We start from the raw sequence: 19,667 nt of genomic DNA, 5'->3' as shown, positions 1-19,667 counted from the left end.
TTAGCAGTTTAATGTAGCAGAACTCAACCAAAGAGGTAAATTTTTGCTTTAGCTTTCCACTGATGTGAACACTGCAGCTGCATTTGTGTTTCCATATTCATTATTGCTAGTGTTCCTCCTGGATTATGACTTATCCAGAAGAATTTGAATCCTCGTTTGATGTTTTTAGTCTTTTTTTATTTTTCTTTAATTTTGGTAGAAACAGACAGAAAGAATACTCATGGCAGCCATTATTTCTTTCCACAATTTGTTGGAAGTGGCAGAAGCTATTAAAAAATGAAGGCATACATATCTCATGCTATTCAGCTAACTGGTAATTAAAGTGCAATTAAATTTTTCATGGTGTAGATTGTGTCTCTTTTCCAAAGAAATTAGAAGCTGTGGCCCTTTGAGAATTGTATTCTTTGTCAATAGGCATTTACTGCTACAGCATTTATTAAATGTGATCATTGATGAAGTTTGAACATTCAACATACTTATAGGAGGAAGTTTGTAGTTAGTTGGCTTTTTTTTGGAATTGTGGTGTTCCTATAAAAATGCATTGTCCTGAAGCTTCCCATCTGTGTTAAAGATTAATAAATTGCAAGCAAAATTAATCACTTTGTCTCCCCATTTCAATTTGGAGAGTCAAAGTGTGGTGCAAATTGCCCTCACAGTTAGGGAGTGAGTCAACATGATGGATACCTGAACCCATAAGGTCATCTTGAATTATTAATTCTGGGGAATAGTCAGCAGCGCAAGCTAGGTATTCTGAATTTCCTCCTCAAGGAGACCTGGACTCTGCACTGGCTATACTGTGAACATGTGAAAATTAAGCTTCCCATTTGGGCATCAAAAGTTAGATGTAAAAGTAAGCTGACTACATGATTTATACTACCAGACAAATCCTATACTACCAGATAAATCCTATTCTCACTGTTATGTGAAAATTTCTAAAATCTTGTTCAAGTATAGTAGCAAAACTGAGTATTTGCTATTTTGAACCAACTGCAGGTAGCTCTAGAAAGGATTTAGACATGTGGGCAAGGCCTACAGAAGTCAACTAAGCATCTGTTTAGGTACTTCTTTTAAATGCTTTCCTGAATAGAGATGGAATTAATGCTTAAAAGCTTAGATGTGCAGTGTAACACATGCTATAACGGCATGAAATGACTGCAGAGCTCAGTCTGAAAAATAGATGGACAGAAGACAAAGTTTCTCTAAAAAATCCAAAGGTAAGGGTGACTAGAGGATACAAATATAAAGCACCTTTGATATTTTGGCAATTTGGTACAAGAGGAAACAAAGGGAGATACAGAGAAAAATGCGTGGAAATGAAGTTTTGTGTTTTGTTTTGTTTTGTTTAAAAAAAAGGTGTCTCAATTCCGGTGTTATGAGTACATCAAATAGGATCCAACAGAGGAAAGTCCAGTGGAACACAAAGCCTCAATTCTGTAGTGTTGTCAGTGTTAATTCCACACCTGAAGTATTTTCCAACAGGAGTTACAAGGAAAATTTTTCCACTGGAATTTTTTTCATAATTTAGTATGGATCCAAGTAATTGAATACTTGTCAAAATGTTTCATATTTCAAATAAAAAGTTTGTTTTCTGTTCGGTTATGGGGCTAAGTAGAGGTTTCAGATTCATTTTTAAGGAAGGAAGAATCCTGGACAGCTAATTCAGAAATGTAAAGCAATAGAGAAATTTGTAATTACTAAGAATCCATGAATCCTAAATAATTGCTGATCAGGGATCAAACTCAAGCTCCTTAGATACTGAAATTTAATCATGCATTTAAAGTCTTACATTCACAGGAACAAAACATTAATCGAAGGCTTGTGTATATTGGGAGCTCAGTATAGTGGTTTCCCTGCCATGCACTTCCTGACACAGAAATGAAATTCATTGAGTACCACTAAAACTTGAAAAGAGAAAGAAAAAGGAAAAGAGAAAGAAACAATCCTTTTCTTCAGAGAGTACCATCCATCTTGCTGTTTAGGGCAGCATAAAAGAGAAAGTTTAGTACTGCAGCCACAGTTACTTGCACTTGCTTTATGCATATAACCACTTTGTTTTGCTATAAGAAAGGGAAGATGACAAATACAATTGAGGTGACAATGTCTGAGGATTTAGATTTTTGACTTGCTAACAACCTTCTTAATGTTCAGATTTCAGCTATCTTGACAGTTATATTCATAGAGGATGAAATTCACATGCAGACAGACAGCCCCAGGCTTATGCACCACATAAATCCTGTCTAAGCCCCTAAAATGCGTTATAAGTGGGCCTAATTGATGCACAGGACCTGTACTGGCCCCTTACACACGGCAGAATTTCTCCCAGTTTTTTGGCTTGCAATAATTAACTATTGTACTATTGTTTAAAAATCTTTTACCCTTTTTTATCTATTACCATTTTTCCTAGTGAGCTGATTTTGCACTTCCTTCTGTTTAAACATAAGCACAGAGGAATATTTGAGATCACAATGTATATATTAGATAGGAACACCAATGAAATGTATATTAGAAAGGTCAGCATTCAATAAAAATTCAAATCAGATATTTAGATTTGATTATACACAGTGTGATCCATGCAGTATGCACTTGGGGATTGTGCAGAAAATCCACTAAATGTGGTGATGGAAAAGCACACATTTTGTAAAGGACTAAATTCATCGTAGCTTGTAATGATTCTTAAGACATTGGTGGAGAAAAGAATTACTATAGCAACTGATTCTGTGTTTGCTGGTAGTTTAGTATTTGCTAGTACATTAAGCACAATCTGCCACTTCTAATTAATACTTCATAATTTATATTTATTGTACCATCAACTTTGAGTCAAAAGATAGCACAACCAGCTTATTAACCTAATAATGCAAAATATATTATTGTCTCTAGTTTGTGCCTTGCCCCATTTTGTCTAGTACCTTAAAGGACAAATCATTATTTTTTTCCCCACATAAAGCAATTTTCTAGCTAATTCCTGTCCACATAAAGAAAATAAGACACAAAACATCAAATATTACTCTAAAGAGAGGAATGTTACATGATTTTATATTTACATACATTTTGGACCAATGTTGTGAAGACACATGCTTTTGTTTTTTTAAGGGTACTGTTTTTATCTGACCAATGCTTTTGCCTCAAGAGTAAATAACCCAAATAGGTTTTAAAGTACTTTAATTAATCTTTTCAAATACCTGTGTTTCTCTTGATTTAATGCAGCATGACCTAATTTACTTTGGAAAAGAATCAAGCTAAATGTGAAATAGCTCCACATTAGTTTTCAATGAGAGCATCTACACGATCGTAGAAGTAATCTACCTTAAATTCATATCATTACTGAATTCAAATTAACCTTGAAAGTCCAGATGTAGACAAAATCTTTTACTCTGGTATTTATGCAGAAGAGTCATGCATTTATCCAAGAATTGCAGTTATTTACAAATTTCTCCTAATGGTAATTGTGCTTGCCTACATATTATAAGTGATTAAAATTTTGAATTGTAATCCAAAAAGTGTTTCAGATTGGAGTCATAATTTCAAATCAAGGCAACCCAGGGTACATTCAGATAGTTCATTGTACCCTGGCAAGTGTAGAAATTAGTTTTGATCAAACACTTTTTTAAGATATTTGTTAATTGTCTTTTAAACTATTTTAACTTATTGGCCTATCTGTAAAGTAGAGGGTTTTGCTGGAGTTCACATAGTTTTAAATAAAGTGTTAAAATTAAAAGTGATACAGTAAAACACATACGGTGAGGTAATCAATACCAACATTGTAGAATGGTTACTGGGTGACAAAGACATACTGGGTAAGCTGCTCTATAGGTATTGAAGGCCTGAACTGCCATCAGTTTGTTCACTATGATTTATGTAATCTATTTTTCATGTAGATGGTAGTTTGCTGCTTTTAAAAATAAAGGTGTTGTTTGTAGAGTCATGCTACAAAAGCACTGACAATGAGAGTATGTGATGTTTTGATACCCTGGTCTATACATGAGGCTTGTGATGCAGTCAGCAAGCCTGATAACTGTGGAGGTTAAAGATCTTGTCAGGAGCACTTTGTAGGTAAAAACATAGGAAAGAAATTCAGTGAAGGAGCCTTGGAGGAGAGCAAGCCATGGTAAAAGCTAGAGGAGATGTGATGGTGGAGGGTTTGGAAGAAGTTTGGCAGTTCCTGGAATAATTACACAACGCTGCCGAAAGGGAAGAGAGAAAAAGAATGGAAGAGATGAGTGTAAGTGCTTTGGAATGGAGACAAAGCAAGGCATCTTTTACCCTTTAAGCCAATAATCTTTCCATTTATAGCTTCTCTGTTAAGAGGAGAAGCATTTTCAGTGGTTGTTTTCTGATACAAATATTTGTCCATATGAAACTGGCTTAAATTGTTATGTCTTGTATGTTGCATAATATTGTATGATATACTGCATGAGATGATTTGACCTATGTTATATGATGTAGGAATCAAAAAAATGTGATATTTTTATATGTAATCTGTCTTTTCTCATATTTTAAAATGTTAAGGCAATCTGCATATCTGTATGCATTCATTTTAAATCTACTTATGTCACAGTGGAAATACTTTTACTATACAGTAGCATTCATGCTGTCAGCGTACTTCCGTGCACAGCAAAATTTCCTTCTTGGCTCATCTCTATTCATAAACAAATGTCATGGAGAAATTAATATTCTGCAGTTTTTAAGAATCTACTGTATCATGCCTCAAACTAGCATTGAAAAAAGATGCATATTTTGCAAAACTTAGTTGCATGGTTAGCATTATTTGTACTTTATAGTAACGTATAAAAATTATCATTTACATCGGTAAATTATCCAGGCCTTCTGCTATATTGTAATTAAATATCTGTGTGTTTGAAAGTGGACTTCATTCATACTTCTATTCTGGATGTGCAGTGGTAAAGAGAATGGTAGCATCCAGCAATCTAGCAGTGAATAACTTTGGGTTTCCTTTTTATGTACTTATTATATTTTAACCTAAAATTTAATTTGTGCAAAAATTACCACAGTTATCAAGGTGCTTTCTGAGGAGGATAGATGTCAGGTCTCAGAAAAGTGGCCTAAACACCAAAGTAGTGATCATTTGGATGTAGGATGGCATCTAGAACATGCCTGGGGAAAGTAAAAGTACACATGGCAAAGCTGCCCAGAAGGACAAAACTCCTGTTCAGCCATCAAAATGTCCATCTTGTTGCATATCCACAGTATAGCTGGATGAGAGCAGATGTGACGATTCGAGGCTAAGGACAGCAGCTGATGGTGGCACCAGTCATGTAAGGGCTAGAATTGAGCCACATACTTTCTCATATGAAGATACAACTCTCATCAGGTTTTCTTCTGATAGGGGGCAATGCAAAGAACTGCTCTAAATATCAAGGACTGTAATGAGGTATGTGATAGTTTGTGCAGAAAGAAACCCTGCAGGAAGCCAGCAATAATTAGCAGAGCCCTTTCTGAGAACTAGTCTTTCATCTCAGTCAAAGTTGCTGTTCCTTTGACAAGAGTCTTGTTGAAACAGGGAGCAGGTGGACAAAGAACATTGCTTGGTGTAACAACATGAGCAGAGAAAGAAACAAGATAAGCTCCAAGTAAAGAATGAAATCTCTTTATTAAAAAAGCGTGTATCACTGTGGTATGTAGCTGCAAGGTGACTCCAGGGAAGAGCTCCATGTTTCTGGGAAAGAAACTGTCCACTGAAAGGAGAACATCATATTTTGCTAGAGAGGTCTTTTTCCTGCATTTTGTTGAGAACATCTGGTCCAGCATAAAATACAGACTGATACAAAAGCCCTGAGAATGGATATCATGATAGCTGAGAGATGTCTAAGACATTTCAGAGAAATCACAAATTGACAATGAAATGGTGAGGTCCTATTGTGCTACAAGCAAAATCAGATAGGGCTGTGACATTTTGTTTTTTTGCTTGAGGCAAGTAAATGCCATTTTAGATTTTGATGCCTGCCTCATGCCATGGATTCATATTTAATAGCAAAGACTAAGTATGTGGTTTTCCTATGCCTCACAAAAGCGTATTGACAGATTTTTTTCATGGCTGCGTCCTGTACCAATTTAGAAAGATGCCCTTTAGGCTGCAGAGATTAATGGACATGTCGTAGATCAATGGGTAGTTTCCTGAGGCTTTATGCACAGCACACCATTGCATGTCTTAACATGTTGTAATTTTCAGTGCGTACAGGGAATTTACTTTGCAACAGCTGTTAGCAGTCTAGCGGTTGCTTCAAAGATGTGTATCTTGCATGCAGCCCAGCCAAATGAGCAATTGGCCTCCACAGGACACACCACTTTTGTTATGTGTAGGTAGACAGGGCCCAGGAGTGGAAGAAACGTAAAATGATGAATAAAAAGATGAAAGAGGAGGTTAGAGGGGGAAATAAAGCAATTTGGTGGGGGGAAAAAATAGCAAAAGAAGAAAATATAAAGAGAAGGATAGAGAAACCAGGAAAGAAAGACAGAACCTAGAGGAGGAAAACTGAGAAGAAAATAGGAAACAGTGTCTTGGGAAAGGGAGAAAATGGAATTTCTTCTTACTGTTAGAAATAATGACTTGTGAGATAGACCAAGGGTTCTGCCTCAGACCTAGCTGGTATGTGTAATGGCACACAGATAGTAAATATTGTTGAAGGGTTTTAGCTGATGAAGAGGTATGACCTGGGGCACAGGGTGATGTACTACTCCAGGACCTGCAGATTGGTCACCCTGGCAGCTTTGCTGCACTTGCACAACAGCTTACTGGAGCTCTTCCCAGTGTGCTGACTGTTAATGCTGAGCTAGAGCTATGAACCTTGTCTCAGTGTGCAGAAATTGTCTACTGGGAACTGTGGGCCAAGTAGTACAGAGTCTTTCTTTAGCTCAGTGGGACACAACTAACATTTGATAGAAAAAATAGAATTTGATGGAGTCCATATGTATTTCTTTTGCTTGTTTCCCCTCCTCCACTCAGCCATAAATCAATGTGTTAATTGCCTCCACACAACTGGCTAAAAGAGAAATGTGGTTGCTCAATGTTTTGTAATTTCAGACTGTTACAAGCCTCTTATTCCTGTGCCTGTATTGCAGTTGAAGCTCTTTCTTTGTGCCTGCTGCCCTCAGTGAATGGGAAGCAAGGTAAACATTTATCAAGTTGTTTCAGATGATCCCTGTCAGAAATGTGCTGCATGGATGGGATGTCTACCCACTGGCAACAGGGAAAGGCAGTTGGACACAAAATGTCTGTGCCTCCTCTGGTGTCCGTGCAAGCACCATTGTGGGCCCTAGTCAAGTAACTCTTCAGAATTTCCTGCGCAGATTAATAGGTTTTTTGTTTGTGTGTTTAATTTTATTTGTAATTCTGATGGGTTCATGGCCATATTCTTCAGTGTCATGTTTGGTCATTGTTCTTGTGGTCTGGCACAGAGAGGCAGCCACTGGTCTTGTTGGCAGCCACATGGCTCCCAACAGGCCCATCATGTATATTTATATAGTAGCCACTAAGTGAAATCAAAAACAGCTAATTCCTTGGGAACTGCATATCCTGCATATCGTACATGATATTTTGACTCTGCAAAGTCTTTATTTCTGTTTATACTCAAGATATTTATTAAGTAGGTCCTTGAATGCATTGCACTTTATCTTAAATCAATTGTTCATGCCTTATCTTGCCTACAGAAATATATTTGTCATGTTAAGATACAAACCTGTAATGCTCCAATCTAGAAATGCAATCAAAAACCTCATACTGAGGACATTCTATGCAAAATGCCTATTGGAAAGTATCTTTTATCCTCCCATCTCACACATCTCTAAACAAGCCCTGAGTGGCTGGAGTAGTGACATAGCTAGAGTCAGTATAGTTTTGCAAAACCTCAGAATCTCTTAGAACAACAATATACGATTACAAACTGGTGAATCAAGATTGCAAATAATCTTGTGTCAAAATCTGGGCATAAAACTTTGTTGTCCCAGAGAACACTGTAGAAAGAAAGCAGCATTTGAACAAAAAGTGAAACAAAGATCTTTTAATCCCAAGTACTGTGAATTTTGAACAATGTTTTGGAAATTTGGCTTTGATTCTGTGATGCTGACATTAACATTGTCTTATAGGTCTTAGACACAAGGTGTTCCATGTACTGGCAGAAGATGGTGTACCCATGTCAGTCAGTGCATCAAGCATTAAAATCAGTGATATTATATCAGGTTACATCTGTAAAAACTGTCTTGAGATGTTCTGCTATCTGTAACATGCATGTTGTATTCAGCCATTGGAGATGGTAGCTTGCACACTAAACTAGGAACTGATATGAGACATCATGTAAAGCATGAAATCTTGAAAATTGCTTTACTTTGTGTGAACAGAAACATTCTTTTCATAGATCTATTTCCTCCTCAAGCAATCTTCTCATAATTTTTTTGCCCCCTGCCTGTTCTGCCAAGGTACAAATGTACTCATTAATCAAGGTGTACAGCAAACATGGCTTTGCTTGAAAAACGCTTGCTCAATGAACATGCTAGTTTCAATTACAAATGGAGAGTTCAAGCATGTCTTGGTTTTTTGAAGCATTGCACACCCATGAAGAGGCATAGTGGTGTTACATGAAAAAATCTGTTCTTTATATTCAGCTAGCATTTCAGGCAACCCTTTAGAGCCTCCTTGGAGAGATTATTGTTCATGATTGCTACTCATAAAATTCATAGCAAGTCTTTTTTTTTTTTTTTTCTGTAAAGAATGCTATTTCCCCCCTCCCCTTTCTTCCAGATTGTTTTGTTTCTAGGAAACTCTGGAGCAATTTACATGCCTTTTGGGTCATGCAAGATATTTTCTAGCCAGCTGAGTGACTGGATGGAAGGTAGTGTTCTTCAGTATAGTCAGGTGGTCCTGTTTAGCTGCCACATTTTAACTACGTAGCTTACCAAGGATTTATAATTCTCTATAGATCTAGTGCTAATACATTAAACTACTACAGAATCTTACTATTGAAGCCTCAGAGCTTTCCACAAATGTAATTGAATTTATTCTTCAGTGAGAGGATCACTATTCTCACCTTACAGATGGAAAAGCTGAGACATAAGGAGTAAAGCCAGATAGCTAACTGAGATATCTGATGCCAGGCAGTAGAGTTCCTGTTCAGGCATGCTGGTAACAAGTTATGCATAAGAATCTCACTAAATTTTGTAAATGCTACTTCAGCTATTATTGTTGCTATTATTATTGAATATTATGATCTGAGAAGCAAGGAAAAATGAAATGTCAGCTGGTAAAGCACGGATCTGAGAAATTCTGAAAGGTGACAACATGGTGGGTGAAAGCAGAGAAACCTGTAAGAGAAGTGAGTCTGGGAGGCATCTGAGTGGTCAAAACTGAGGAGATAAGCCATACAGAATTTGGCAGGGTGATGAAATTAGTATCACTAGGTTCAACAGCTAACCAGCCAAATCAGAAGCATGCACACAAACAGCTGGATCAAATGTCCACAGTTGGGACAGCAATGAACCAGCATCTTGCTGATTTGAAGATGGCAGAGGGCAAGGAGAGATCCCTGGCTTTCCTTTGTTCATAACCCATGTATTGCTATTAACATAAAACTAGGTTGGTAAACACAACACCACTGCAGTAGTTACTGCAAACAAGATGATGCTTACTGAGGGAACAGCAATGGCACAAGGTATCACAAAGCAAAAAGGGCCATCTTGCTAACTGGATGCAGAGTAAATTCCTTTCTGTATTTACTTAGCTTTACTAATAGCTATGGATATGGTACAGTGCACTTCCAAAGTAAAAGTGGTTCCCAAAGAACATTAAGTCAGAGCTGACGCTAAGCAATTGAAGAATAACAATTATGTTGTTCCTGTACTTTGGAAGGGGGAACTAGAGGGCCATCAACTCAAAGAGATTTAAGAAAAATTCTGAACGCAGAAAAAATGAAATGAACGGAAAATGCTGTAAAAAGTACAGAATCACAGAATCACAGAATCACAGAATTTTCTAGGTTGGAAGAGACCTCAAGGTCATCGAGTCCAACCTCCAACCTAACGCTAACAGCCCTCCACTAAACCATATCCCTAAGCTCTGCATCTAAACGTCTTTTGAAGACTTCCAGGGATGGTGACTCCACCACTTCCCTGGGCAGCCTGTTCCAACGCCTCACAACCCTTTCAGTGAAGAAGTTCTTCCTAACATCTAACCTAAAACTCCCCTGGCTCAACTTAAGCCCATTCCCCCTCGTCCTGTCACCAGGCACGTGTGAGAACAGGCCAACCCCCACCTCGCTACAGCCTCCCTTGAGGTACCTATAGAGAGCGATAAGGTCACCCCTGAGCCTCCTCTTCTCCAGGCTGAACAAGCCCAGCTCCCTCAGCCGCTCCTCGTAGGACTTGTTCTCCAGACCCCTCACCAGCTTCGTCGCCCTTCTCTGCACCCGCTCAAGCACCTCGATGTCCTTCTTGTAGCGAGGGGCCCAAAACTGAACACAGTACTCGAGGTGCGGCCTCACCAGAGCTGAGTACAGGGGGACGATCACCTCCCTAGCCCTGCTGGTCACACTGTTCCTGATACAAGCCAGGATGCCGTTGGCCTTCTTGGCCACCTGAGCACACTGCTGGCTCATATTCAGCCGACTATCCACCATCACTCCCAGGTCCTTCTCTGCCTGGCAGCTCTCCAACCATTCCTCTCCCAGCCTGTAGCTCTGCTTGGGGTTATTGCGCCCCAGGTGCAGGACCCGGCACTTGGCCTTGTTAAACTTCATGCAGCAATGTAGGTTTAACAAATATGGATCGTGCAAGACTATTTTTGATAATACAACATAATCTAAATGAAGGACAATAACATAGAGTTAAATTTCACTAGATTATCTAATGAAGTATAACAGAGTTACTGTCATTCTAGATGCATATTTGCACACAAAAAATTAAGGTGGATCAAGACTGTCTTCATCAGCCCTGTTTATGTCTTTCTATTAAACTGTTTTGAGATGATGGGATCAGAATTGCATACAATGCTCAAGATGTAGGTGTATGGTGTATTTTTTTCAGCATTTTTCTGTTTTCTTTTCCTAAAAATATCATAATATTTGTTTTGGTTTTGTTTCGTTTGTTTTTAGTTTTGTTTTTGTTTTGACCAGAATGTTCATAGAGCTAACGTTTTCATAGAAATATTTATTATGACTCCAAGATCTCTTTCCTATATTATACAGCTTACTTCAAACCCGTTACTATATATGTGTGTATATATATATATATATATAAGCTTACTAAAAGAGTGATCTATGTTAAAAAAAAAAAAAAAAAAAAAAGTCTCTGGTCTTCAGAAGTGGAAAGTGACAGAAATCCAGCCAAAGGACATGCTGCTGTGATTCTTTTCTGACCCACAGCTGTCATGAGAAAAATGACTACGTCTCTCCAAATCGCAGCCACGCTGTCTGAAATTGGCATTTGTAATCCTTTCTCTAAAGAGACAGAGTTGTTGCACTGTACCTGATAGTTTCCCTGCAGAATTATCTGGAGATACTGTAGAAAAAGAAAGAAGGACAGTATTGTGTAAACAAGTGATCTAACTCACAAGTTATCAGTCTTCTGTATTGCAGCACACTTCTGAGGTGATCTGAGATTCTGAGGAGTGGAGAAAAGTTATTCTGCACTGATGATGGCAGTACTGCCAGCTGCATCCTTCCTTGTAGAGTTTGTACTTGCACACACTCGCATGACCTCTCTGAAGTTTACTAACACTAGTAGCAATTAGATGTGCGTGGCTCTGGTGCTGAGGGAGTTCCTATCATACTGGAGGGGCAGGGAGTCAATTAGAGCACTTTTTGAGCATAGGGGATCCAGCAGTGCTTTTCATTCTTTCCCTGTCACTCTCTTGTTCTGTTGCTGAAAGGATCAGCATACAAACATGCAGATTCATGATCTGCTCACAGAAAGCAGAAGTCTAAACTTGCATTGCTTGTATCTGCAACCAGTCTTGTAGCTGTGTTCTAGCTATATAAGATACCGAGGGTGGGTCATTTCTCTTAACATCAGTGACCTGTAGATTCATTCATTGGAGAAGAAGGTAAATATCAAGGTCTTTGTCACAAATTAATATTTCTCTAGTACACGTTTCCCTTCCATATTTTATTTTTCTTCCCATGCATGTTCTCTGTAAGTAGCTTTCCCATTCTTTCTTTGCTGTCTTTCCTACACTTACTGTGTTTTCTGGCATTCTCTAAACATGCTCCATTTCACTTTTTAATTCTTTCTATAAATCCTTTGAACTAAACTGTTGACCCTAACCTCTTGTTCTTCCAGTTATGCAAGGACTGAGACAATATATTCCTATCTGCAGTGACAGTCCACCCTACCATCTGTAGCTGTAAGGACGGTAACCACATGATGAAACTAATGAGCTACAAGATGCTGGGAAGATTGGCCAGGACACAGGGACAACCTATGCCAAGTTTTTCCCTTCTTCCATTCCAGACTGAGCAATGTTTGTTACTGTAACATCTCTTAACACCAGAAGCAGACAACATTTGAAGTGGACCATTCAAACAGACAGCATCAGCTTTTTAAATGGATTAATTAGACTTAGAGACAAGATGAAAATTGTGGTTTATAACACTTTGTCATTTTATTAAAATTATCATTCAAATCTTGGTAGAGCCAACATCTGGAATTATATCCATTTTAATGTGACATAAATAATCACCATAAGGAATATGGCAGAATGATCAGTAGCCAGAGAGAAATTATTTCTGATGAACAGCTAATATTTCTTGTGAATTCAGTCAATTAAGAAGTGTGATTGCTTATTCAATCACATCAGTTAAATTACTGAAACAAATAATCATAGAACAGTATGAGACACAGATGTGATGAAAAAGATTTTGAACCATGATTTCACAGATCTAAATCCTAAACTATTTGCAGAGGCAGTTATTTCACTGAAATAATGGGACATTTCTTGAGTGAGGACAGAATAAAAATAAATAGGTAAAAGAAGAAGAAATTGTCAATCTGGCACAAAAATTTCTAATGCTGCTGTCTCTACATTCCATTTCAAAAATACAACATGCCTTTTAAGCCTACAAAACTACATTTACTTTCATCTGGATTGACAGAGCCAGGTAGCCAGACAAAACAGCATGGATATAAGACCCAGGCTCTGCATGAACCTAAAAAAAGTCCTTTTCCCTGAAGTTACATAGTTCTTGAGGTCCAGGTTAAATTCTTCACTTTTCCAGGGACTTTTCTCTCATAAAATCAGACATATCACTTCATTTGCCTGTGCCTCAATTTCTCATCTGTGCAGACCAAGGACTGTCATGTCGTGCTTTTTAGTGCTTAGTATAACGAGGTGCTTAAATATGTTGTGGTCTTTGGTGAAACTTTCAATACTAAGGATAACAAGAATTTTGACAGTACAGCAATAATACAGGTAAAGAACACATATAAATTAGAATACACAAATGTACAGCCAGGATGTATTATAGTCAAGAGTTTAGAGACTTCCAAGTGAGGTGTGATGAGAGGTGCTAGGTCTACATATCTCTACTATATCAGACCCAGATGGCTCAGAAAATAAGGTTGACTTTCTCTTGTTACTTGGTTAAATCAGAAACATATTTCCAATATAAAGATTTTACTAAATATGTTTTCTCATCAATGGCAACGCTGTTCAGTAATGCTTCAGGGATGTGCACTAGTACTTACCTGCAGGAAATCCTCAATAGTAGTGCTGTGGAGCTGCACCCACAAGTGAAAAAGGTCAAATCTGGGTAAAAAAAAAAAAAAAAAAAAAAAAAAAAAAGGATAATTTCAGCATTAAACTGTTCAGTGATGCTTTGATTATGTCAGTGAGGCACTGTGATGGGGAGATAAAATGGACAATGAACATTTCATGGCAGCTGGACTATATATCAGCACATGTAAAGGATTTAATCTGCTGCTCCAAAAATGGCATGGCTGCTGCAGAAAGTGTAAGGGGAGTTGTAAGGTCCTCAATGGATTTAAACGTACCTGGTTGTCCATAAGGAGTTGGAAGAGAAGAGAAAAAAAAAAAAAAGAGAGAGAGAGAGAGAGAAAGGACAGAAATAACTGTTTAAAATCATTTTTATTTCAAGAAAAAAATGTGATTAATATGTGAGCCAAGCCAGTAATCTTTTGGAAGGCTTTCACAGGGAACCCTAAAGATTATATGTAGGTTAAAATAGATATGCTGCCCTGAGAAATTATATAGTTCCAACTAGGCTTCTAATGCTTAGCATGCAAAACAAAGTCATTTATTCTATATCAGTAACATTTCCCCACCTCCACCAAAAATAACCCTATAACCTTGTTCCATCCCAGACAAAACTCTTGCATATGGCTGGTGGTTATTAAAAAAAATACATACAAAGCTCTTTAAGGATATTTTCTATAAATAAAACATTGCTTGCTAAGCACTATTCCAGCTTCAAATTGCAGGGTTTGGTGTAGGAATTGCCAGGTGAAATTCTGTGCAGGAGATCAGACTGAACAGCTGCAGCACGGTCCCTTTGGCATTAAGATCTGTGAGCTCCTATATGAGCACAGATAGCTGTAAATGAGCACTGTTAGTTTACCTGTTTTATGCTCCTGAGGAATACACTTTCTTTGACTATTCATAAAATAACTGGTTCATTCTTGGACCAGTTGATAGATACCAAATGTCTCATACTTTTTATCATAAATAATCATTTGTCTTTAAATTTGTCCTAAAAAAATGCTTCTCATAAGTCCCAGATGTGGAACCCTTTGATCATCCCAGTCAAGGAGTGGAACAAATATCATGCGAATTATGAATGACCAGTCTTACATCACTAAATAATGAAAAAATAAAAATCGCTGGACAGCATAAAAATAATCCCTTGGCTGCAGTTCAGTGAAAAGCTTTAATGAATGTACTCAAATACTGAGTAGTTCAGAAATCAAGAACACATCAAAAAAAGAAAACAAGGCTGCGCTGTATTTGTGGTGAACATTTCCACCCACTGTAGCTAGTACATTTCTGTCAGGAGACTGATGCTGTCCTCTTTGCATTCTGCTCACCCCTTTCCTGAAGCCCAGGAGCCTGCTCTTAATTCCTTCTCTGTTGCTGTGGCTCCTAAAACTGCTTTATGTCTTTTATGCTGTCATATTTACTTGCATGAAAAGATACTGCAAACCAATTTACAGTCATGTATAGCATCACTTTTTACATGTCACCATATTAAAGAGCCTGGTAACATTTCCATTCTAAACCCTTATTTCAGGTTTTATAAATCCTGCCTGCTTCTAATTACATCAGGCTGAAGACAAAGGTGTAAATGTTAACCCTGCAGACAGATTTACAGGAAATGGAAGGCATCTATTTATTTTAAAACATGAGGCATCAGAAAATAAAGTGATTTTGCATATCCTTTTTGATAGTAGCCGTTAGCTCACAACAGAACACAAAAGTTGCTGATTGTTTACCCTGTAATGAGAGATAATTTGAGTGTAATTAGAGGAACTGCAGTATTAAAAAGTAGAAGGATTTAGCTAAAATTAGTCAAAAGTGTTTTTCTTTTTTACGTTTTTCTATATACAAGAACACAAAGGATTTCTTGAAGAGATTTATGAAAGAATTTTTTTCTTTGTAAAGTATATGAACAGTAATTGCATGGGGGGTCATCAAGGCAAACCTTGGGGCTGAGCTGCAAATAGGAGCTATCAATTTCATGGTATATTAGAAACAACTATTGCTTTACCAAGTATTGGCCGTATCTTTGCTTACTGAAAATTGGTATCCGTGTATTTTGTGAATGAAATGCAGGAATTGCTGATTCCTGGAACAGTGAAACACTGAAGCAAGCTACCTGGAGACTGGGAAATAGCTTTCAATTGCGGTTTTGAATAATGAACTAGACAGTGCTTTCTTTGCCTCACTCTTCACCTATGCAGTGCTCCAGGCACAACCCAGAGAGAGGGCTGAGTCAAGAGGATTACCTGAGAATGTGACCTGTACAAACACATTGGATCTCTAACAAAGGTGTTGAGAGCTGGCCAGCTTTCTTGTTGTCCTCTTTGAAAGGTGGAGAGGATCAGGGAGTTACCACCCAAGTTAGGATATCACAGTTCAGATGAGTAGACAGTTTGACAGGTAAAAATCTGGTTGGATGTGGGGGTCAGAGGGCCATGGCTGACATGCTGTTGCTTGTTTGGATGCCAGTAACAGTGGGTACCACAGGGGACTGTCCAGGGACTGGTACCGATTAACACCCTTTAACCTGCAGGAAGCAACGAGAGGCACTCCTGTGTTGTCTGCACATCACGCCACATGGGGGCGGACCAGCTGACAGGCAGAGGAACAGGCTGGCATGGATGATGTTAGTCATATACTGGAAAAAAACTGCTGTGGAGGCTGTGATACAAAATGTAAAGATCTTTTTCATCCTCCTCTAGTTTTCTTGTTTACAGTGCATTTTACTTGTTAGTTATTGTATTTTGTTTAATCTCTCTTTGCAAGTGGACTGATGGGCATTGACCAGTGCCAAGGAGCAGGAAACATCACTCCACAGAACCATCTTTCTTTATTTCAGCTTTTAGTGTGATACTGTTCCCTTTCCTGTCCCTCAGGCCTTGGTAAATCTCATAAAATCCTTTTCAGATTGAAATCCTATTCTTCCCGAGCTGTTCTGTGTTTTACAGCATGTATTTCTCTGTAGTTGTGTTATTCTCTTGTTGACAGTCTTTAGGTGCTAGTTCCCTGGCTGGTAAATGCCTTCCTTAGTCTTAAAATTATCCATTTGTTTTGTTCAGAGCAATGCATGGGGATAGCAGATAGGCTCACAAATACCTGACACTGCTTCTTAGCTCTTTTTGCTACACCAGATTTTCATAATACTGAATCCTAGGGATGCCTGGAAGAAGCCAGCAGCATTCTGCCTGCTTACGCATCTCTCAGAAGAGCTGCAAGCTGCCTGGATTTCTCTTATAAACTCACTCAATGGACGCGCTTTCACAAAAAGGTGTTTAATAGATTTATTTCAGAATATGATAATAAATAGTTGTTTCAAATGTCAATTTTAAGGCTTGCAAATGTAACTATATACATGCATAAGATCAGAACATAAATCAGCACAGTAAAACAGCTTTGTAAATATTTATGAACTCAAGGCTCTTTGTTTCACACTTACTCCTTCTGTGTCGTCATCTTAAATTTTCAGTTGCTTTGGTTTATGGATGGTAGTCTGGGCTGAGTCCCTGACATTGTTAAATTGCCTCCTGTTTGTTCTGGCATTGCATATACCAAACAATGCTAAGTCTTTATTGACTTCAAGTGAACGTATGCTCTATAGAAAGAGACCCGTTTGCATTCAGGGGCAGACTCTGCATTCTGATGGATCCGTGTGAAGTTTAGCAAGCCCCACGTTGCCAGACCGAAGCACAGCCTGAATTTGTCCTTGTGAGCTGCCACCCCCATGGTGGCTTCTGGCAAGGCAGGACCCAGTTGGTGTTGGTATTTCAGACAGGGCTGGTTATTCAGGAAGGAGAGGGAAAGGAGAAATATTAAAAAGATGGTTGAAAGGATGAAAAGTTGAGGTTTGCCATGAAGGAATAGAGAGGCGAATCAGAACTGTCATGGCATAGCACAAACAGTCTAGTGAGTACTGCAAAAAGTTATCTCACGCAAAAGTCTGCCTCTCTGTCTCCTGCTCCCATGGCTGTGATATTTGACTCAGGCATCCTGGCATTCCAGTAGCCCAGAAAGAGAGGGAATGACCTTCATGCTCCATCCATTGCAGCAGTCACAGGTGAAGGCAGAAGTTTGCAACCATCTGGGCATTGCTGTTTTGCAAATTTTACAAAGTTGTGCATGGCATCACTACTCCCATTTGTGCCATGTTATCTCAGCAATTTATATGACTGTTCACTAATTCACAACAAAATCTCTGACTTAGTTGTGTTTCCTCCTTGCTTAACTATTAGCAGATTGCACCATGTTAATTGATATAATAATCAGAAAAAAAAAAAATCTACTGATATTTTTCCAGTGTTTGTTTAACTGAATCTTTAAAGTTCCTAAGTGTCAGTTTGGACTGAGACAAGAATTATCATTTTTCTTCTCTCTAGTCTACTGGCTCTCAGCCTTTTTGGATTGCAACCTACAACAGGTTTGAGAATGCCACTGTGCACGTCTTGTAGTTTTTGTAGTATGAACAGGTGGTGCTCATGTCAATTCAGGATGGATTCTTCACATTAAGGAGTTTGTTTCTGTTACTTCGTGAGAGAACTTGATGGATAAAGGTCCTGAGAGGCAAGCAAACCAGGCATGCTTCCCATGTGTTTCTGTACATCTTCACTGAAACTGGGGGATCAGCAGAAAAAGGGGAGGTTGGGTGTGAAAACATTTTCCATGACATTTACACATCTTCATTTGAGATTTATGACATTTCACGAGCATCTTGAAGGAAATTAATGATGATGTCACCCTCCATCTACTTCCTAGGGAAAAAAAAAAAAAAAGAGAGAGAGAGCATAGTTATATCTTTATATATGTGTTTCCGAAGTAACTCCAGTAAGATTGATGGAAAACTTCTGATTGTGGAAGTGAGGAGATTCTCCTCACAGTAGCAGATACCGTGTCTAGATGCATGAGCCCAGTCTGAGATGTTTCCTTGAACATGCATTACCAGTTCTTTTCTGCACCAGGGAGCAGCTAGCAAACCTTCAGAAATGGTGGCCTTGATGTATGTACCTGCTTTCTGTGCTGCCCCTCTCCTTCATCCTGGAGGATCCAAGAGGTGGTTTCCTTCTGAAGCTTCCCTTTAAAATTATAGCTCTTCAGGGACCTGGGATTGTGAACGACCTCTGTTTGCAACACTAAGTACAGTAAATTCTATTGTGTTACCCAACAGTAGCAAATGAAATAATCCCACTCCCGTCACTTTCTAACAGGATAATGTTAAAGGCATTCCTTTGAGATGGAGAGTAATAACTTGCTAATTCCCCTCAGTATTTCATGCTTCTCAGTAGTGTAGCTAATTTTCTCTGAGTACCTTATTAACATTCACAATGACTCTGTGGTCCCACCCTAATAGCTCTCCACAGAGGCAGTGACTGTGAAGGTGAGAGCTGACACAGTGACGCATTTTCCTCCTTTTTTCTCTGCAGACTGTATTATCCTGGCTTCCATCCACTGAGGGCTGTCCAGCTGATGCGAGTGGGCAAACTGCAGTACAGTCAAGACATGTTTCCTCAAGCACTGGAGACTTTGAAACAGGTCAGTGTTGTGAAATGCTACGTCCTCCCCCAGCTCTCGCTAGCCCCGAACCAGCCATGTATTCCCTCCCCTTCTCCTCTGACTGTACCTTGTGCCTTTGCATATTCCTCACCACTTTTTCCGTCGTCAGTGCTGTTTCCCCAGGCTGCAGCTGAATGTGATGATGGGTCACTGTTGCGCAGAGTTTCAGGCACTGCCTTCCTTCAGTATCAGTCAATGCTAATTGCAGTTTGATAGCTCAGAAGTGCCTGAATGAAAAATTGCTGTTAGATCTGAAGAGATAAAACTATCTTATTGCCTTCTACTCTCCTTATTACCATAGCAAAGGGATTCTGGGAGCACTAGAAGTACAAAAACAGGTGCGGAGCTGCGGTTTCTACCCTCCTTATAGTACCTCCTTAGGTATTTGTGATTTTGGATAGAAGAACTT

General features: G+C 38.7%; 1 protein-coding gene across 5 annotated transcripts in view; it reads left to right on the top strand.

The window, feature by feature from the left end:
* The window catches only part of SMYD3 (SET and MYND domain containing 3), a gene marked incomplete at its 5' end in the record, with an annotated part of 384,704 nt that overhangs the window by 358,007 nt on the left and 7,030 nt on the right, over positions 1–19,667 (top strand). For all 5 annotated transcript variants that reach the window (XM_084283469.1, XM_084283467.1, XM_084283468.1 and 2 more), the window contains one exon: positions 19,129–19,237. In XM_084283469.1, coding sequence (XP_084139595.1) covers positions 19,129–19,237 — 109 coding nt within the window. The remainder of the gene's footprint in view (positions 1–19,128; positions 19,238–19,667) is intronic.

This window comes from Netta rufina (assembly GCF_964035555.1).
Source record: "Netta rufina genome assembly, chromosome: 3".
NCBI classification, from domain to species: Eukaryota; Metazoa; Chordata; class Aves; order Anseriformes; family Anatidae; genus Netta; species Netta rufina.
This window is presented reverse-complemented; position numbering and strand designations above follow the sequence as displayed.